The 21,908-nt window shown below is 41.4% G+C and overlaps 2 protein-coding genes across 2 annotated transcripts; one reads left to right on the top strand and one right to left on the bottom strand.

Moving 5' to 3' along the window:
- The first annotated feature begins 1,651 nt into the window (after positions 1–1,651).
- prdm4 (PR domain containing 4) lies at positions 1,652–8,718 on the top strand. The gene is made up of 12 exons (XM_062443646.1): positions 1,652–1,779; positions 2,106–2,160; positions 2,397–2,512; positions 2,892–3,080; positions 3,168–3,932; positions 4,080–4,229; positions 4,460–4,578; positions 4,667–4,752; positions 4,987–5,114; positions 5,205–5,762; positions 7,445–7,613; positions 7,744–8,718. The coding sequence occupies exons 3-12, from the start codon at positions 2,398–2,400 to the stop codon at positions 8,108–8,110; spliced, it is 2,646 nt and encodes an 881-aa protein (XP_062299630.1). The 5' UTR covers positions 1,652–1,779; positions 2,106–2,160; position 2,397; the 3' UTR covers positions 8,111–8,718.
- A 968-nt stretch (positions 8,719–9,686) lies between these two features.
- Positions 9,687–21,720, bottom strand: LOC134004824 (plasma membrane calcium-transporting ATPase 1-like). The gene is made up of 19 exons (XM_062444220.1): positions 21,570–21,720; positions 20,383–20,580; positions 19,851–20,108; positions 18,910–19,035; positions 18,279–18,503; positions 17,780–17,923; positions 17,165–17,379; positions 16,722–16,964; positions 16,006–16,247; positions 15,694–15,931; positions 15,078–15,257; positions 14,759–14,846; positions 14,421–14,527; positions 13,607–13,798; positions 12,287–12,500; positions 11,677–11,888; positions 11,201–11,308; positions 10,527–10,700; positions 9,687–9,842 (listed from the first exon to the last, which is right to left on the bottom strand). Exons 1-19 carry the CDS (start codon positions 21,718–21,720, stop codon positions 9,687–9,689), a joined length of 3,471 nt encoding a protein of 1,156 aa, XP_062300204.1.
- Positions 21,721–21,908: the final 188 nt, after the last annotated feature.

The raw sequence follows: 21,908 nt of genomic DNA on the forward strand, positions 1-21,908 counted from the left end.
GTGGTGATATAAAAGGTGAACCACACAGAAAGATGTAAAAAAAAACATCATGATGAAACAACCTGATGACTAATATTAAGCTGAAAAATGTGAATGGGGATTTTAAAACACTGTGACGATATTGTGAAACTAAAATATTGACTTCCTACTTTTTTCAGCAGCTGAATGTGAAAACAGCCTTTCAGTGTCAAATCTGCATCATTCTGCACAGTGAAGATCAAACATCCAACAGTAGGAACAAGATGGAAAACATATTTTTGAGGGGAGGGGGACTTTAAATGCTAAAGAATCCTAAATGTGTATACTGCATGTATTGCTGTATAGTCCATCGTTTGACTTCAATTTCCTGAATATATTCCTCCTGTTTTCCACAGGGACATGCTGTACATACATGCTGTTGTACTTGTTATCATGTAAAATATCCAAATAGAGTTCAGTAAATTATTATAATCTTGCTTTATAAAAAGTGATCATTTGAAGGTGAAATGCACAGAAAGATGAAACATGGTGACAAAAAGCTGAAAAGAGTGTATGGGGGAATTAAATATACTGTGATAATACTCCTGCGAAATTAAACTGAAAAAGATGCTTTTTAGTGTGGTGAGCATAATTTGACCAACTTATTTTTACCCACATTAACACATACAGTGAAATACAGGAAATAATGAAAAAGATAATTGCACATAATAAATATCTTCCAATTTCCAATGAATTTATCATTTTTTTGGTCTATGTTGCAATTTCACCACATTGCTGTACAATTTAAATGAATTCAGTTACCTTGAATGGTGAATGTGATTTTGTTAACATAAATGAAGTGAATAACTGAGATTAGGATTTATTCTATTGAAATAGTACACTCTTTTAAACAGATCATCATCATCATCATCACATTTTTCAGTTAACATGAAAATGTTCCATAATCACATTTATCTTTATATTTAACTTTTAGCCCCTATAGGCTAAAACACAGGATGTAACACCCGTGAGAGGCAATCATGCATCCACAGTTCATAACAGTTCATGATGATGAGGGACTCCACCTGAGTTTGCACACAATTTTATTTGACTTCTGGGTCATGTCCCATGTGATTTATTTATCTGCTACATTTCTCATTATCGAAAGAAGTGTTTTTGCAGTTGTTATTAGTTAGAAAAGTCTGTTGGATTATAAAACTCCTGCAACTTTCCATTGCTTAAAGCCAATCCTTTATGCAAATGATGTTTGTGCTGGATATAAAAATCAATGCAAGAAAAACCGCAAATGCAGAAGACGATCTCTTAAATTTGAAGATGGCCTGGAAAAAAATCAGTTAAACTCACAAACACACACACAAATCTGGTGATGTGATGTGGAAACGTGAAGCCTCCAGTACACTATACACTGAGAATGGACTTTACAATAATGAGGGGCACATATTATGTCTAACATAGCTAGTTAAAGTTTTGAAATGAAAAATATTTATAGATTCTATTTTTTTTTTAATAAGGGAGAATGAGTAGATGTAATTTTAAGGATTTCAACAAGATCTTTTAACTCTTTTTATGGAAAAAAAATCATCATTAAAAGCAGATTACTTAATCTTCAAGCAGGTCTGGATGGGATCATTTAAAATGTAAAAAGTAACATTATTTTTTTTTCATTTGGAGCCTCAGCAGTTTGGAGGACAGAAAAACTGAGCTGAGATCAGCGGAACATGGCTCCAAGCACTCTCCTTAGTGCGCACGCGCAGGAGGGCAGTATGTTGTCATGGCCCTGTTCAGGGAGCTATTGTGTCGGTATGTTTCTGTTTTTAAGGAATCTTACCTTTCAGATAAACTGTAGTTTTACAACGAAGCATCATATACGATGGTAGCGAGGTTATCTGTACTTTTAGCGAGCCGAAACACTTGAGCTTTCTCAGTTTTGACTATTTATAGAGCTAGTCAGCTAGGCTAATGTTGAGTTAGCAGTGTATTAAAGTGGCTGCTGTTGCAAACAACTCTGGATGAAGTGTCAGCTAACTGAAGCACAATGTCAGATTTTTAAATAAGACAGGTGTGGCAGATGCGATGACTGTACAGATGGCTCAAGCTGTTTTCATGCCGGGTCTTTTATTTCACAGGGAGACCCATTTAAATGGCACACGGTTACTGATGGACAACTGTTGTTGATTTCAGGTGAGCTAATATGGCTAACACTGCATACGTAGGTCGCATTTGTACTTGTTAATATTCTGTCAATGACACACAGGAGCTCATCTAAACAATTATGAATCGTTTCCTTTGTGAATTGTCGACTATAATCTGTCTCCTGTACCAGTCCCAGCTTGTCTGAATGTATGTCTTACAGCCCCAAAAAAGAAAACAGCTGATTATTTGCTTTATTATTTGGGTTGCCTGTGTTGTTTGTTCAGGATGAATGACATGAACCTGAGTCCTGTGGGCATGGACCAGCTCAGTGTGCCCTCAGTGAGTGCCAGCCACCTGGGTCTGACCACCTCCCCCACACACAACCCCATTCCCACCCCAGGTATGAAGGCACTACTACCAAGCCTGTTTGCTCAAACTGTCATGTGATGTGTTCCACCCAGACCAAGAAAACATTTCATATAAAGATCCCCTACAGACATATTTTAAGATGTGTGGAAATATTGTACTTTAAATAATAATTTGTGTCTTATATGTTTTCCCCCCACAAAAAAATATTTCAATTATCTTGTTAAAATCAATAAAATTACATCTACTACTTCTCCCTTGTCCCCTCCAGACATATGTTAGGTGTAATGAATGTATATCTGTATAGTCTATTCTTTAACTCTAAATTCTTTAACTATATTTCTCCTGTGTTCCGCACTGACATACTGTAAATACATGTTAATATAAACGTAATTGTTTTTATTATGGTGCAGGTATGCCAGTGGCCATCCCCAGCCTGGGTCCTTCCCTGGGCTCCCTCCCCTCTGCTCTGTCGCTGATGTTACCCATGGGTCCTCTGGGGGACAGGGGAGTGATGTGCGGCCTGCCGGAGAGGAACTACTCCTTGCCACCCCCTCCGTACCCCCACCTCGATAGCAGCTACTTTCGACACATATTGCCAGGTGCTGTATGAATTTTAAGTCAGCCTGATAGTTGTGCTGTGTTGCTTGATGTTGAACCCAGACTGCTTGATCTCTTTGTTGCTAAAGGTATCCTGTCTTATCTGGCCGACCGTCCACCGCCTCAGTACATTCACCCCAGCAGCCTTAACATGGATGGGACCCTGTCTGTGGCCAGCAACAATCCTTCAGGTCTGGACCCCTACAGTGGCCCTGGAGGCCCACTGGAGCAGGGCCTGGTGCCCATGGATTCCAGACATGTCAGTGGCCAGGGAGACCTCCACCAGGCCGCCGCACATGAGCTGGACTCCACAGGGTTGACCATGGAGTCGCGTGTCAGCAGCCCCATGTCCCCTGACCGGATGGGAGAGGAGCTGGCCACCATGGACGGGGTCGGGGTGGTGGCCGACAACCAGCAGCAGCTCGGAGGGGGAAGGCAGCCTCAGCAGCACGAGGGCCTGACTGGGGTGGACTCCTCTGGTGGGGTGATGCCCCTGCATGGACCCCCCGTGCTCGAGCTACCAGTGGTGATGGAGCAGGATCATATGGGGGGGCGAGTGGGCAACGCTGGGGGAGGAGGGGCAGGAGGACTCGGAGAGCAGCTTCACACAAACGGGGAGCTGAACTCAGGCGTTGTCAGTGTGGTGCTCACTAGCTCCATGGCCAGCCAGGGACAGCTGGAGCCAGTGTCCCTCCATGGGCACTCTGGGATGGGGCTGGAGGCAGTAAATGTGTCCCCCATCACTGCAGAGGTGTCGCTGGGGCCAGAAAACAACCTGGTGCTGGTCAACTCCAGCCTGCAGCTCGAGGATTCGACATCCAACAAGGAGAACATGGTCACTGCTTACACCATTTGTGAGTGTGTATTGATTATCGCTTCTTCAGACAGTTGTAAAAAGCAGTCATTGATTAAATTGAGATGATGTACAGGAAGCACTTGACACTATTAAGTGATCCAAATAACTCTTACCTTTAGATTTTTGTGTTGTCATCATTTATCAGGGTGCACACTATGCGAGCGTTCATATACCTCAGACTGCCCAGAGCACGGCCCAGTCACCTTCATCCCTGACACGCCCATCCAGAGCCGGGCTCGCCTCTCTCTCCCACGTCCGCTATGCCTTCGCATCTCAGTTGCTGACGAACCGCTTGGTAAGAAAATGAACCTCCTTAAACAAAGTTTTCAGGAGTTGTTAAAGTTTGGCACCTGTTACATTATTTTATGTCAGAGGTAGGTAGATGTCTCATTTAAATATTTTAAATATTTTTTTTGAGTAGTGTAAAGCATGTGTCAACAGAAACAAGTTTGGTAGACCATATTAGATTATTACCCGTAAACCTTAACAAGCACGCTGACAAAATGTTCTCATGTTTCCTCTTAGGAGTTTATGCACGGGACGTTATTCCTCCGAGGACCTGCTTCGGACCAATGGTTGGCCAGCACTGTAGCAACGTGGATCTCTCTGATTGGCCAGAAAAAGACACACCTCAGCTATGGAAGGTCAGTGCGGTGGCTTTGGTTGGACTGTGGTTTGTCAGAGTTGATGCAAAAACCACGATGAGTACATGAAACTGTTTCTCCTTCACAGATGTACCACAACAATGTGCTGGAGTTCTACATCGTGACAACAGATGAAAATGAATGCAACTGGATGATTTTTGTCCGCAAGGCAAGGTATGACACAGAACATAATGGAGGTGTAGCTTTATTGTGTTAAGTGTTAAAATATGCGCAGATCTATATTGTGATTGTAGCTGCAACAAATAACTACAGCGGACAATTATAATGATATTGTAGAAAACAGTACATTATGTTCACAGCAACCTGTGTATGTATTAACGAAAATAGTACTGTATAACTTTAGATGCAATATGTTGTTAAAATGTGTGTGTGTGTGTTTGTGTTAAGGACCCGTGACGAGCAGAATCTGGTGGCCTACCCTGCCAACGGTAAACTGTTCTTCTGTACCACCACAGAGATCCACCCGGACCAGGAGCTGCTCTTCTACTACAGCAGAGACTACTGCAGGCTGATGGGTGAGATGTGACTCACATGATGACACATCCGTTACCGATATGGTCTATTAACTCTTATTGACCACTGTATTATCTGTTACGTCTCCACAGGCATTCCTCAGGTGCCTGAGGGCCAGATCTGCCATTGTGGCAAAGAGTGCTCCTCCTTTTCTGAGCTCAAGTCTCATCTTAATAGCCATAACAGTAACCACAGCCATAACCAACCTCCACCGCACAGCCACAGCCCATCGCAGCAGGACCACTCTCAGCAGCAACTAACACAGCAGCAGCAGCAGCAGCAGCAGCAAGAGCAACAACCACAGCAACAGCAACACACTCACCAGGAAGAGAAGCTGACCAATGGGACCTCAAGCTCCTCCTCGTCGCCGTGGCCCTGTCACACCCACGCTGCTGGACAAACAAACGGTGATAGGAGCAGCGGTAATAGGAACGCTAACAACGTTACCTCTAGAACAAACTCTAAAGGTCAGGGCCACGCACGGGAGAAGAAATTCAAGTGCAGCATGTGTTCACGAGCCTTCATCACATCCACTAAACTTAACGTGCACTTCATGGGGCATGTGGGAATGAAGCCTCACAAGTGTGAATACTGCAGCAAGGCTTTTAGTGACCCCAGCAATCTCAGGATGCACCTCAAGATTCACACAGGTACGTACAAGGATAACAAACACACGTGAACGGATATACAATGCATCCGGAAAGTATTCACACCCCTTCACTTACCCCACATTTTGTTATGTTACAGCTTTATTCCAAAATGGATTAAATTCCTTTTTTTTCCTTGTCAATCTAAACACAATACCCCATAATGACAAAGCGAAAAAGGTTTTTTAGAAATTCTTGCAAATGTATTAAAAATAAAAAAACTGAAATATCGCATGTACATAAGTATTCACACCATTTTCTCAGTACTGATAGAGCTTGAGAGGATCTGCAGAGAAGAATGGGAGAAATACTCCAAGTACAGGTATGCCAAGCTTGTAGCTTCATACCCAAAAAGACTTGAGGCTGTAATCGCTGCCAAGGGTGCCTCAACAAAGTACTGAGTAAAGGGTGTGAATACTTATGTACATGCAATATTTCAGTTTTTTATTTGAATACATTTGCAAAAAAAACCTTGTAAAAAACCTTTTTCGCTTTGTCATTATGGGGTACTGTGTGTAGACCGATGAGAAAAAAAAGGTATTTAATCCAATTTGGAATAAAGCTGTAACATAACAAAATGTGGGGAAAGTGAAGGGGTGTGAATACTTTCCGGATGCACTGTATGTAGTAGGGATGTCCCGATCCAGCTTTTTGCACTTCCGATCCGATACCGATATTGTAGCTTTTAGCATAGGCCGATACCGATACCGGCCGATCCAAGCATGTATTAAAGATTAAAGATATTTACTTATTTTGTTGTTATACTCATGTTGAAAAGGGTTTTACTCTTAAGAACAACTAGCCAACTTAATTAGGTTAGTTTGAATAATCCACAATGGTTGGTAATGAGAAGCTGACCTGTTTATTCTTAACAGGGTTAAATAAACACAAAATAGACAAAATAATAAATAGTCAATTAACCACACAAACTGAATTGGCATCAATGCTCTGCTCTTGAACAACAAGAGTGTAAACCAAGGCTTAAAAAGCCATCAGTGCAAACAATATTGTAAACTGTATAAAAAAGCAAAACACACAAAAAAGCTGAGTAGAAAATAAATAGTGGGATGCTGGACAGGTCGCTAGGTGTGCTGAAAAACGCGGACCGGATTTGGGGGGAAAAGCTGAAAAAAACTGGAATGGATTACCTACATCGGTGCGCTGGAAAACACGGACTGGAGTTTTGAAAACAAACTGGATCGGGAGTCCGGATCGGGATTTTCCCGTGCAGGCCGATCCGATATTGATATGCATTTTCTGCTAATATCGGCGGCCGATCCGATCCAAATATCGGATCGGGACATCCCTAGTATGTAGTTTTGTTTCTGGCCTTAAAGAGACAGGAGCCTGTTTCAGATAGAAGCTGCTTAAAACTGTACACCATGCAAAGATATTCCAGTTTAGCTCTAGAATAAAAATATTGACTAAAAATATGCATGACACATTCCCTTAAACATTTTTTACCCCAGTCCTTTTAAAACATTTTCATCTTCTGAGATATTTTATGAAGATCTGTTACTATCTATTGTACTATCCAAATACAAATTAAATTAAATTCAATCCAGTTCATCCAATACAATCCAGTTAATCTAGTTCAGTTCAGTTCAGCACATAGATATCACTCCATGCATATTACTTTATTGACTGTCTCGCTCTCTCTCTCTCTCTTTTTTTTCCACCAACAGGTCAGAAGAACTACAGATGCACAGTTTGTGAGAAGTCGTTCACACAGAAATCCCACGTGGCGTCGCATATGCTCATCCACACCGGTGCAGAGAAACTCAAGTGTGACCTCTGTGACCGGGCTTTCATCAGGAAACATGATCTAAAACAGCACATGTTCTCTCACACGCAGTATGTAACTTTATTTTTTATGTACAACAAGTAAACATCTTTTATAAGTTTAATTGTTGTAATGTGTGTGTCTTGTGTCTAATAACTGGTGTTTCTTTTTCCCCCCCGGTTTACTCCGCAAACGCAACAGTGAACGGCGGATTCAGTGCCCGAAGTGCAACAAACATTTCCTCAAGACCAACCACCTGAAGAAACACATGAACTCTCACGAGGGCCGGAGAGACTTTGTCTGCGAGAAATGCCACAAAGCTTTCCTCACCAAATACCACCTCACCCGTCACCTGAAGATATGCAAAGGACCCAAGACGGAAAGAACGTCCCGCAAGGAGCAGGATGTGGATGAGGACGAGGAGGAAGAGGACGAAGAGGAGGATGATGGCAGGATGATAGGAGGAGGGGGAAGAGGAGAGAGACTTATTGACTCAGCTGGAAATGATGACTGTGGTTTAGATGTTGGCGGATATAACTCTGAGAAGTCCCTGTCACCCCCTCATTAACAGCTCTGTGCCTCTTTCACCTACTTTCCTACATCAATCATGTTTACCTCTAGTTTTTGCCAAATTTCAGTCACTTTGTCAAAATTTTAATTGCATCATCTTACAGTCAATACATTTTATTTTGCCAGAATTTTACAATCAGTTATTTAATCATGAGCGTACCAGTGCTGCTAAAATAATCATGTTCATATTATAAGCCAACCAATTACGATCAGACTGATTTTTCTTTTTTCATATAACTCAGGCCTGTTTAATATTATTGGTTGACGGGGTTCGTATAAGCTATCTTTCATTCAATGTTATTTCTTTATTTTCTCAACAGAATGGAGTGAACGGCTGATATCCATTTATAGCTGCGCATTAATGTCAATTACTGATGCTATATTCTTGCATTTTAGTCCTGATCATGTGTAATTACTAACAGGCCTGCGCTTCTGTTTCTTTATTTATTAAAAGCAGGATTTTGTATTCCTTTCATTTTTATTTAAGACGGTTGTGTGAATGGAAGTGACACTCTTGAAAACAGGAAACTGGGCATTCTGTGATATTCCTCGTTGTGTGAGCGTCGACTAAATGTAATAATAATACTGTCATAGCTCCATCCTATCTGTCACTTGTTTTAATAAATAATAATTTAAAGCTGTTTTAGTGTTGACTTAGTATATGATGTATAATTGATGGTATATCCAGGAATGTAGCAGACAATCTCACATTTATTGACTATTTCTTCATTATTATTATTCTTTATATCATTTAGATGTGCTTATTGGTTTTGTACAATGTACTCTTTGTATTCACAACATATGAATACAAACATGTGGTTAAAGTTGTGAGACAGCGCCCCCATGTGGTCATGTGTAAATTCTTGCTGTGAGATGGACGCTGAGAATGGAACATATTTTCTTCTAGTGTGAATCTCTGCAGGAATTGTGGCCTTCATTTCAGAGCGGGGTTGAATCTAAAGATATGCTGCTGCACCCGTTAAGTGTCGATTAAAGCCGGAGTACTTATGAAGGAAGAAAGAAAAACGGGTAACAACATGTTTGTATTGGGTAAACCCTTTTATTCATAGATGTAAATATTTAAAGGTTAAGCCCCATACCAACAGATGAACAGATGAACTCAAGCTATTTGCAAAATGTTATGAATGCATGACGGACAAAAACGTCCTGAAACTTATTTCTTTGTGGGAATTGTTAATGTTTTTGAATAGGTCCCTCACTCTTAGTAACTCATTTTAATTTCACATTTAAATTTTTTTTGTCTTTGGTACTGGTTCAACAATACAGTCTATGGTTTCAACACAAATGCACGCTTTGTATTACTGAAATATTGCGTAAAAGTTTGCAATAGAATTTTGTACAATAAGAAAAAGTCACTACATTAAAACAGACTGATAAATACAGTTTTAAAAGGTCTCATAACTAGTATTGAAGTATTTCAACTATTTTTAAAAAAACGTTTCTATGCAAATATGACCTAGGATGGTGGAGTCATGCCCCACCCTTCTCTGCCTCTGATTGGGTAGGGATGGTTAGTTTGAGGCAGTAGGAGTGATGTTGGGCGGGGTGGGCAGCTACTCAGCCTCATTGATCAGTGACATCTGAGGCACAGACTCCTTGCTATGTAACTTGTGTTGGGCCATTAAGATGTCCATGGAACTGCGAGAACCGTGTTTCTCCAGACTTTCATAAGGAGACAGGCTGTCTCTGAAGGCGGTCATTACATGGATCTGATAGACAAGAAGAAGACAGACAGAGGAGAAGAAGAGAGTCAGCTCAGGGTTCAATGGAGTAGAGCAGAGCAGCAGTGATCTACTTCAGATAATATATTTGAATCTTCTTCCAACAAACTATGGTTGCTATGTACAGTTTTTATCACTGTTGCTAAAATGTGGAAAGTCAGCTGTTTGGATTTTGAGGAGATGAAACCAGAGTGGTGGATTTATTGGAGTTAAGCAGCTGGAATCAGTTGTGTTTTCCTCTGCTGACTTTGTGCCTCTATTCTTCATCTTTCTTCTTCCATCAGTTCAGCTCCTCTACTGTGACCTCTGCTTCTGATTCAGTGACAAACAGACCCAACAGTCTGGACTCTGAATAACCAGCCCACTGCAGGTAGCTTTCTTCAATTTCTCAGAGGACAATAACAAAAACAAATCTTGTGTTTGTCACTACTTCTGCAGCACGACCACATGCTGAATTTGCAGGGACTTTCAGCCTCACATGTGGAAAAAAACAGCTGATTGGGCAGAAGTAAATCCTTCTGCTCTTAGTTATGAGCTAATCCAGAGTGTTACTTCCTGTTTTTACTTTGGTTTGGACCTACAGGTTGTATCTGAAGTTTATGTGAAAAGCTTATGTTGCTCGTCTCTACATACTTTGTTTTGTCACATTTCCCAGAAGAAATGAAAGCATACCTGTCTCTTGATGCGGTTCCGGTTGCGGAACCAGTTCCCCTTTTCCTTCTCCTCCTCAGCTTGGTCAGTCTCATCTTGGTCCTTCATCTCATCCTCTTGGATCCCATCCCGCTGAGTGCACTGACATGCTGTCCCCAGGTACTTGAGCCAGCTAGTGGGGAAGCAGGTCACCACCTGAGAAAGAAAAATGAAAACTGTGTTATCTATTTAATATTTAAAATGATCTCACAAAACGTTGTTACCATATCTGAATGAGCTGCAGACTTGTTTTGAAGTTGAAAATGTATCAGTAATGTGCTGCTGTGGCTATAAATGAAAGTCTTAATTAATCCTCATCAGTTTGTGTTAATGATATTAATCTACATCATAAGAAGAATTATATTTGTCAGCCAAAATAATTAAACCGCTTCATTCAATACTGAATTTACAATGTGAGGCATTATAGTACAGCTGATTCCTCACACAAGACTTTGTGTGTTTGTGTTATTTCAGAATTGTTCATTATTTGAATAATTTAAAAAAAAAGTCTTTAATTGGACATTTCTGGCTGATGATTTGTGGCTCAGTGAACTCAAACAAAGGTATGTGTCTTAATAGTGTTATATCTCAAGAGATTTAGTTTTTTGGTTCAAAAGCAGCACCCTGTTGTTGTTATTGGTTTACAAGTATCTCACCTGTCCCCACACGAGACTGCCGAGTCCCAGCAAGACGCACCACAGCCACTGCTCAACGCTCAGACTCACACAGCTAAACGGTTTACCACCAAACTGCACAATGATGAACTACAGTAGGACAGAGGGACAACATCTTCTTATCACTCACTACTTTGAACTGGGCAGGTGAGCTTTACATTTGGCTAACGTGGCTCCTCGCTCCTCTCACTTGCGTTTCATCCTCACTTCTCAGCTCAGTTTAATTCACCAAATGGGCTGCTCACTAAACTGTCATTTTGAGAAGACGGGAACTACTCATGACACACATCACCACATCACCTGTCAAATTGGAAGAAGTCATCAATATGTAAAAATAATCAAGGTTCGTTTAGTTTAAAAGCAAAACAACTGATCAGCGAGGATGGGAGCAAGCTGATATTAGCAGAATGGAATGCACCCCCCCAGTTGTGACGACAGCCCTGCCCCTCACAGGTTACCTGTACAATGAAGGTTCCTAGGAGGATGGTGCAGAAGATGAGGTTGTTGAAGATGCCTTTGAAGATGTTCCGCTCGCCGTGAATCTTGCGGGCATTTAGTTCGTTGAACAGCTGCATCTGAACGAAAGTGTTGAACACGATGGTGTAGTGCTCAGAGGGTGGGGAGTGGAGGGGGGCGTTCCTGCCGCTCTTAATATTAAACATCTTCTCACCTGTCAGGGAGCGTCAAAGATTACTAAGCAGGTGGACAGATCAACCCAATCCCTCCACTTCTACATCAAATTCCAATCATTTACACACAAAGAATTATGAATTAATGTATTTTATGTGACATGTTTTCAAATCAAATGTAAGAGGTTTCTGTCCCTTAATTATGTTTATTACACCATGACTTTACTTTTACTTTAATGAAGTTTTGTTGCCGGACTGAATAAATTGTCCTTTTTCCATTCTTCTCACTCACACCACTAACCATCCTCAAGTACAACAATGATATCAGAACATCCCTATCTGCCTCTCAGTGGAGAGTAATTCCTCTCATCTGATTGTGTTAAGAGACAGAATCATGTGGATCTGTGCCTGTGTGTATGTGTGTGGTGCGTTCACTGACCCTCAAAGAGCAGGGTGAAGATGACAATCAGCTGGTACACAGCATGTCCCAGGATGTTCTTCAGCATTGTGGCGGAGATGAGTGGCTTATTGCGGCCGTATGGGTTCCTGAGCAGCAGCGCTTCAGTTGGCGGTTCAGTGGCGAGAGCCAGCGAGGCGAAAGTGTCCATGATGAGGTTGACCCACAGCATCTGCACGGCTTTCAGAGGAGAGTCCTGAAGACGCGCACACAAACCACAACCCCATCAACTCGTAGATTAAGACCTTTGTGTCATTTAGAAGACCAGGAAAATGGCAATCAAATCAAATGTATTGCTTTTTAAGACGTCGGCAGAGAAAATTCAATACCCTTTCCACAGCAAAACAAATGCACATTAAGGCTGTCTTTGAAATCAACTTTGCAATATTAATGGGGATAGTTTTGGATATGTATGGATTCATCTGGCTAGCGCAGAAACATCAAACCTGACACCAGATTACAAATCTCCAGTATACTGTGAAATACAGAAAGATTTATCTCACTGCTATTGGCTTAATCCACATTATGTGAACTTATTTGTACAGGGCTTGTTCATTTATTTGTAAATGTCTGCACTGCAGGTTTAAGACCCAATATAATTAAAAATAAGACATTTTATGACCTTAAATTCTGAACATCTGATTTAAACCCTGCAGGAGGATTTTTGGTTGTGAATTTGAATGTCCGTTTTACTGATCTTGTTTCATGTTTATTTGTTATCTGACATGATAACAAAGCTTACTGTGGCATGGATACATAACAGTAATTTTCACGTTTAAAGCATGAGTAAGGTGTAGTCCAGGAGTCAATTTTAGGCTGCTTGTTTCTACTTTACTTAAATTACCTTCTTAAAGTTTGTAAACTGATATCTGCTGTACTCAGGTCTCTGTCACAAGAGATCTTACCTGATTATATATCTATGACAAAGGCAGCTGAGCTGGGCATTATTTCCTTGCACAAGACACAAAACACCAAACTGTTCCCAAAGGCCAAGCGCACCTTGGACCAGCATTTTGGCATTTTACTGTAACAAAACCTGGAATTCACTAAAAATGTGGTTTCAAATCTGAAATATTTATCTCATGAGATAATCATAACTACATAAGCAAGAGTCGAAGTATTATTAGTTTAACACTCAAAACCTCAATTAATCTGTTTCGTTCTGACTGTGAGGGACTGGTCTGACCAGAAAGGCCTGATACTCTAAGCAAACAACCACATGACTGTCATTACTTGCTGATTCAACTGCCTGTTAGATGTTCTTGTTACTTTGTCCAGCCCTTAGTGTCAGGATGCTCTGACCTGGGTGATGCAGGCTCCAGTGAAGGCCACGATGACGGCAACCACGTTGACGGTGAGCTGGAACTGCAGGAACTTGGAGATGCTGTCATAGACATTCCTGCCCCACATCACGGCCTTCACAATGCTGCTGAAGTTATCGTCTGTCAGGATGATGTCAGACGCCTCCTTCGCCACATCCGTACCTGCAATGCCCTGCAGAACACAGTATGTACGTTAAATTACATCAACTTGAACCTGATCTGGTCCTGAACCTGACCCTGTCCACAGTCAGTCTACATGTGAAAATGTTGACAACCGAGTTTCAGAAGTAGACCTGCTGAGTTCCGATCCAGTGGACATTAACAGCTACCTCACGTAACTGTCAGAGAGGCAGTGAATCAATGACCAGCAGATCCACACGTGTTCTGACACTTGACACAAAGAGGATTTGGGAGAATGGATCCTTAATTTATTAATTACATGTATCTGAAAGGAATCAATAAAATGAATGATGAATAAAATGGGATCAATCATCAAATCTGTTGTTTGTTAGAACAATCAGTTGTTTGACCTTTGACCTCCTGGCTGGGGCTCTTTAAACTTGAAAACATAGCAAATTAATATGAATCTGATATATTAATTTTTTATTACATATTAATACATTTAAAAAATCTGTTCACATCTCTTTGTGTTTTCAAATTATTGATTAATAGTGATTTATGTACTAATCACATCATTATAAATGCTTTAATAAATGTTTAAAATAACTATAAAAATAAAAAGTCACAAATTTCACTACAAGCAGCAGCTTGGTGACATCAGCAGCAGTCGTTACCATGGCGAAGCCTATGTCCGCTTTCTTGAGGGCGGGTCCATCATTTGTTCCGTCTCCAGTTACGGCAACTACCTGTCTCTGCTCCAGCGCTGTGCTTTCGATGATACCTGGGAGAGCAACAGATAGACACACAGCTGAGACACATTTATGGAACAAATGAAGCCTCGAATGTTGCCTCTGAATTCAGGTAAAAACCCTCTGATGCTTTCCAATGCAATGTTTATCCTTTTTGTTTTGTTTTCGTCTTTATTTTCATTTTTATATCGGGGTTTGTTTTGCTTTTGACACAGTCTGACTCCCCCTCCCTCCCTCTTTGACCTGGTTAAAGTGTGTCTCACCTTGAACCAGAGTGTGTTTGTCTGTTGGAGACGATCTGGCGAGAACGAGCAGTTTTGGCCAAACCTTATCAAAAAGCTCTTGATCAACCTGCAGGACAGGACATTGACAAAAACATAAGTCTGCCACACAAAATGAGCTTTTTTTCAGACTCTGTCTGATCTGTACTGGAGTCAAAAATGTCAAGTTGACCTGAGGGTGGTGCCAGAGGAAAAGTCATGGAGTGATTACATCTAGAGTGTTACATTAACAGAAGACAGACTTTAGGTGCAGTTAAGGGCTGACACTGCTGTCTTTAAGTCCAATCTGTGATTGACTGACCTCTCCCTGCTCGTTGCGGATCCGTTGGTTGAACTCGTGGCCTTCCAGACACAAGAAGTCATCTCCAGGTAGCAGGATGCCACATTTGATGGCGATGGCACGGGCAGTGTTGATGTTGTCTCCTGTCACCATGCGGACAGTGATCCCTGCCCGTTGGCACTTTTTGATGGCATCTGGTACCTGATAAGAACAGCAGAAAAAACAGGAAGAGAGTGAAATACGACTGAGTAAATAAAAAAATGTGGAAAGACAAAAACTGATGACAGTAGCTTCCCAAAACATCTCTTCTCACACGCAGTGTCCCTGCAGCTCCTGAAACAGATGGGAGTCAGACAGATTTGCTCTGAGATGCTTGATGAATACATGCCATGAGTTTCAGGTGGACTGCTGTCTCACCCTTGATTCATTTCATACATTTAGGAGTTGATGTGACGTGTAAAAACATTTAAGTAGAAGAGTCTTAAAACAAGAAAGGACGACAGTGTTTGAGGGAGCTCCTCCTCAGATGTTCTATGAGTAACTGGTTTGGAGGGACAACCTGCAGCTGTGTTGTACTGTGTGTATTTGTAGTGTGATTGGCTTGGCTGGTTGCCTCCATCTTTCAGGGCAGACGTACCTCAGGTCGCACAGGGTCTTCAATGCCAACCACAGCAATGCAGGTGAGGCCACAGAGGATGTTGCTCTCGTTGTCCCAGTCTGGCTCTCCGTCATCGGTGGGGAAGTCTTTGTAGGCAAGGCAAATGGTCCTCAGGCCTTCTGACGCCATCGGCTCGATCACTTTTTTTACCAACTCGTCTTTGTCCCGATCTTTGAAGACTGTGGCCTCACCGGTGTCAATCAGGATCTTAGAGCACCTGGAACCAAAGGACAAGGTCATGAGATCATCACCTGAGCACAGAGCTGTGTAACACACAGTACTAAAACCTACTTCCTGAGCAGTATCTCAGAGGCCCCTTTGCTGAACATGCGGTAGCTGCCATCAGGGTTCTTCAGCACGGTGCTCATGGACTTCCTCACTGAGTTAAAGGTGTACACCTTGAACAGTTTCTCCTCAGGGAACTTATTGCGAACAGTCTGGTAGTCTTTGTGCAGCGCAAGGGTGTATCCTAGCAAGGCACACTCAGTCTTGTTCCCCACCTGGCGGGGCAGCCCGCCCTCAGCCTCTGGAGGCTGAAGGAAGCAGAAGATATGGAAATTAAACACACATCAGCAGCAGCAGCACAGCAGCTGTGAGACACAACTTTGAAGAAACACAAAACAAGTGAAAGAGTTTAGTGGATAAAGTATAGGGTTACATTATTTCTAATCGATCTTGATAACATAGTCACATGTCCATATATGCACTGAAACAGTTGTTAGTCGCATCATTCTTCATCATGAGATGGAGAACAAAGTTCACTGATGTCAATTCTCACAATAATTGGTTATCCTGAAGAGATAAAAATCTCCAGTATCACACATGAAAAAGATGAAACATGCAGAGGGAAAGATTGTGTAGCAGTTATCATCTCACAACCTCAGATTCATTAGACAACCCTCTATAATAATCAATTCATCAAGAAAATAAATGTAGACTAATCAATACTGTAAACAGATGTTAGTTACAGTTACAGTGAACTGACCTGCAGCAATCACCAAACTCACCAAAATCTTGGAGGTGTAAGCGCAGTTGACGCTGATGCCCGTGATGAGGAGATCCAGGATCATTGGGAGGATCTGGTCCGGCTGCGCCATTATCTTGTAGTAGCGTCCTGCCATGAAGGCCTGTACCACTGTCATGCGGTTCATGGTGAGCGTGCCCGTCTTGTCTGAGCAGATTGCCGTTGCGTTGCCCATCGTCTCACAGGCGTCCAGGTGGCGGACTAGGTTGTTGTCTTTCATCATTTTCTGACAGAGGAGTAGAGCAACGTTACCAGAATGTGATTTACCAAATTTACTAACGATAGTTCACAGAATGAGCGGTAATGCTTCACTCTTGACAAACAGACTTTAATGTCAATAAGACTTTTTATGAGGTTAATAAAGGAAAAGACAATAATTTGGCTGTATGTGTTCAGGCTGACAAGCTGTACCATATACAGACAGACCTTGACTGAATAGGCCAGGGAGATGGTGACCGCCAGAGGGAGACCTTCTGGCACGGCCACCACCAGCACAGTCACACCGATGATGAAGAACTTGACTAGGAACTGCACGTAGATGGGCAGGCAGTCTCTGGACCAGGCAACTCCCTGAATCCAGAAGGTGTCGATCAGGAAACGAGTGATAAGTATGAGGACGGTGAGAGCTGACATAAACAGACCTGAAGGCAGACAGAGAGACAGAGAGTTAACATAAGACTGTTTTTTTCAATTTGTTTCAACACATCTGAGCAAAGCAATCGTACCAAAACAACCTCACCAAGACCCTTTAGAGAAAGTGGTCTCACTTGGTCACAAACAGAACAAACTTAGATCTGACATCTGAGCTGTAATAACAACCAAATATGTTGCCTTTGTGGTATTTGAAAGTTAGGAACTTCCTCTTGGGTTTACTTTCTCACTCCTGCTCCAGAAATGTGACCAATGAGTGAAGTCAATGTTCTTGTAGTGACCCATTTTGATTTGCCTGAATTGTTTTTTATGTGGAGAGAAACTGAACCAATGGGAAAGCACTAAGTTCACTCATCCACTGATTCCGACCAGAGCACAACATTCATGTACCTGCTTTGCCAATCTGCACTGCCAGTTTGGTCAGCTTCCCCTGGAGGACTGACTTCTCCTTCTTGGAAACGTTTTTCTTCTTCTTCTCTGGTTGTTCATCCTCTTTGATTGGCTGCATCTCAGCAGCTTCAACTTTGTTTTTCTCTACAGAGGAAACAGGAAGCCAGTTAAAAATTCTGCTGCTGACATCTCTAGTTAAGCCAAGACAATTTTGTTTAAATAGGATTACCATTAGTTCTTACATAAAACCAACTGGTGCAGCAGATTCGAGACAAATTAAATCATTTTAACACCATAATTATTAAAGTTTTTTTAAATCTTAACCACTGGGTAAGAGCTGAGTAAGAGGAATAAGATTTCTTTAATAATGAATGGCAGATGTCAAAAACTACCACATGAAAAAATGCTGCTGATCTTTAAAAGCTGCCTCTAACCATCTGATGTATGTTGGAGTGAAATCTGAATTTAAACTTTTTATACTCTTAATGAATCCCTGAACTGTGAATTGTGATAATTGAAGAATCTTGTTTCTCTTTAAAGTAAAGTGAATTGAACTTGCTGTGCTTTTCCTTCTTCTCTGTCTTCTTCGGCTCCTCTTCTTTTTCCTTGCTTTCGCTACTGTTTTCATCGCCGGCACCAAGCAGCGTGAAAATGATTCCAGTCTGAGAGTTCACACCTACACCAGTAACCACCATCTTACCAGAGCCCTCCATCACATGGGTACCTGAGAGAGACAAAGACATGAGAGAGATGAGTATTTCTGTAAACTCCATTCAGATGTGAACATCTGTCCATCCCGAGAGGGAGATTCCTTATCTATTGCCCCTCCTGAAGTTCCATGTTTTTTAATAACTGTTAAAGTTAATAGTTTTTAACGGGGCTGGATCCTTGTATGTTAAAATGTTTACAGCTGTATGACACCACTATGCAGCAGCAAATATTGCCAACATGTCAGCTGGTTTAAAGTTGCGTTTTTTCGGTCTTCAGTGTAAGTGTGAAACCCCCAAAAAGGATCAGATTTATCAGCGAAAAAGCAGCAGCAGACACTGGCAGATCAGAGCTTATGATGACAGCTCAGGCGATGACTGGCTTGGCTGTAGTTTGATGTGTATGGGGGCAGAGTGAAGCACCTGAGAGCATCATAGGGTCTCTGTCCAAACTCTTCTTGACATGATCCGACTCTCCAGTCAGAGAGCTCTCATCAATCTTGAGATCGTTGCTCTGAATCAGGACGCCGTCAGCAGGAAGGAGGTCACCTGGGACATCCGACACACACACATAGGTACACTGTAATTACGGCTCACCCTTATCAGCGTATTATTATATTACATCATTACAGCATCTGTCTGTCACACTACAACAGCAGGACAAGAAAAAACCAATGCAGCAGAGGAAGGGTGGAGTTTTTTTCCAATGATTATGAAACAGTGATGTTGTGCCAACCTACAGGATTATTATAGGGACATTATACAGACAGTTGTATTCTGGTGTTCAGATTAATATTTAATAATCCTTAGAAGATAATTAGATCTGTGTTGAAATTACAAGATAATTCTGTCATCATGAAAACATTTCATGACAATGCCATATAATTCATCTGCAGTTTTCTGGGCTAACACTTTGAAAGAAGACAAACTTTAAACAGTCCTAATGATTTGCTCACAGTAGGTTCAGTGGATAATTCACAAAGACTTTCTTTGACCATAAATTAATAGCATAGTCTCCAAAGGCAGACATCTTAAAAACAGAGACTATGTGCATCACTAAACACTGCTAAGACTGGATATGATTAGATTTATTGCAATACTCGTGTAGACAGGATACATCAATTTAAATACATTACCTTCATTAGATTACATTCATTATGAACTTACAATAAGTGGATTCAAACTCAAAAGGAACAAGACCTAGAGATCATCACAAATTGGAAGCTCAACCTTTCCAAGCAAGTATGTTCAGGGAGCTGTGGTATTATCCTTGGTGCTACTGACACATTTCAGTCAGTACTTGAAAAGTAGTGAGGTTTGACGCCCTGCGGCTCTGTTACAGATCAGTGCATGCATGCTCTCACCATATTTAACTTGTGCGATGTCACCGACGACAATCTCTGTCACTTTGATCTGAACAACCTGGCCCCCTCGGACCACGGTGAACGTCTGCTCCTGCTCAATGCGGCTCTGGAGGCCGCGAAACTGCTTCTCTTTGCTCCAGTCGTTGAATGCCGTTACCAGAACCACACAAACCACAGAGAGCAGGATGGCAGCGCCTTCAATCCAGCCAGCCTCCGCCTCGCCCTCCTCCTCTACACCACCAGCTGCTGAGCCACAGTCTGAACAGAGACAACACAACACACGTTTTTCTCATACATCAGTAATAACACTCAGTAAATCTAAAGATGAATAAATGTATACAGATACAGTTGCTTAGACTGTGAAGATATTTTTTTTATGAACAAGCGTTATCACATGTGCTGATAATATGAGAGAAGTGCCATAGGATCCACACCGAGTCACACACCTCCCCACTGACTGAAGCCTGATGACAAGACAACACATTTAAACAGAGTGACCGTTTGACAGTTTAAAATAAAAAGATAAACTCACGCTTTCTGTCAGCATCTGGTGGTGAGTAGAAAGAAAGACCTAATGAAATGATGGCAGCCACTTCCAGGATGATGAGTGTTATGTCCTGCAGGGCTTCCCACACTAACTGCAAAAAGGTTTTTGGCTTTTTAGGAGGGATGAAATTTGCTCCAAACTGTTTTTTTCTTCTTCTGATGTCCTCAGAGTTTCCATCTAAACCTGCAGCAGGAGACACAAAGAGAACATCACTCCACATGTCTTTGCCTGAGCCTGACTTACACTATTAAACTGAGTTAACATTTAATTTAACGTCTAGTGATGTCTGTATCTAACTCGTATTTAATCCAGCAATCTCATTGAAATCAAGATATATTTTGCGGAAGGGACCTGAGCACAGCAGAACGGGAAAAACAAAAACAAGCAAAAAAAAAACAAACAAACATAAAAGGATAAACAGCATCAGAAACAATCACAGACATCACTAAGTAGAGTCGAAGTAACTTAGAAGTTTAAAATTGACTAAATAAAATTGACCTCTGTAGTTCCTTCTAGGTGTGAGGTGCAATCATTATGCTTAATCATTACTTTTTAAACTACAAAGAACAAATCCCACATTATACATTAAGAATTATTTGATAATTAGGCTAACAGATTAATTTAACCCCATGGTCTCCTCACAGGTTCTATCTTTACAGACAAACTGTTTGTCAAACATTTAAAGTCCACCTCCACTCAAAAATATGTATTTCATCTTGTTCCTACAGTTGGATGTTTGAACTTCAGTATGTACAGAATTTGAGACGAAAGGGCTGTTTTCACATACATCGTATGTGCTCACTTAAAACCCAATTTTAAGTGGTGCACGATTTGTGACATCCCAACTAGTTTAGAGCCAATTGTAGTCCAGTATGCAACTTACAAAACTGTGATGCCGAAATAGTCATGTATGTATACTTGCTCTTAATCACTTTTTCTCCTTTATAGGTACGTGCACATACACACAATAAGAGCAAAATGTTTCCTGAATATGCATTTTCTGACTTTTTCTCTGATTCTTACTTTTTGTTGATAGAATACTTGACCGTAAATATGAGATTAAAATGTATATTTAAAATGAACATATAGACTGTCACAATGAATGTTACTGTAGCGGATACTAGAAGAGGATACACACTGAACACAGACACTGAGTTACTGAACATATTTACCACCAACAGGTGACGTCCTCAGTTTGGCACACAGTCTGTTAACGTCTCCATAAGACTCATGGATCCTACTTAGTGCCTCCTCTCCTCTCAGCTGCATGAGCACGCGCAGCTCCTGCACTGAGCAGCTGGACACCCTCTCATTGTTGGCCATGTCTCTTTCCTCCAGGACCTGATGGAGGCCTTCCCGAAAAACACACACTCAGTGGTTGGCCTGAGGTGCAGTTCTGATTTGATAGGGATTGTCTGGAGATTGATAGATCAGATCATGTTAAAAGTCTTGTGCAAAAACAAATAAGCAACTCTGGGGAAACAAGTGTTTGTGTGTATTATTTCTGTAAA

This window comes from Scomber scombrus, chromosome 22, assembly GCF_963691925.1.
Source record: "Scomber scombrus chromosome 22, fScoSco1.1, whole genome shotgun sequence".
Taxonomy (NCBI): Eukaryota; Metazoa; Chordata; class Actinopteri; order Scombriformes; family Scombridae; genus Scomber; species Scomber scombrus.

Excerpts from the sequence above, each read along its gene's own strand:
- prdm4 (XM_062443646.1), top strand. The coding sequence starts at position 2,398 with ATGAATGACATGAACCTGAGTCCTGTGGGCATGGACCAGCTCAGTGTG. Across the intron at positions 4,230-4,459 it reads AGTTGCTGACGAACCGCTTG|GAGTTTATGCACGGGACGTT; the intron begins GTAAGAAAATGA and ends GTTTCCTCTTAG. Across the intron at positions 5,115-5,204 it reads AGACTACTGCAGGCTGATGG|GCATTCCTCAGGTGCCTGAG; the intron begins GTGAGATGTGAC and ends ACGTCTCCACAG.
- LOC134004824 (XM_062444220.1), bottom strand. The coding sequence starts at position 21,720 with ATGGCCAACAATGAGAGGGTGTCCAGCTGCTCAGTGCAGGAGCTGCGC. Across the intron at positions 18,504-18,909 it reads AGACCCTATGATGCTCTCAG|GTACCCATGTGATGGAGGGC; the intron begins GTGCTTCACTCT and ends TGTCTCTCTCAG. Across the intron at positions 15,932-16,005 it reads TCTGAGATACTGCTCAGGAA|GTGCTCTAAGATCCTGATTG; the intron begins GTAGGTTTTAGT and ends CTTTGGTTCCAG.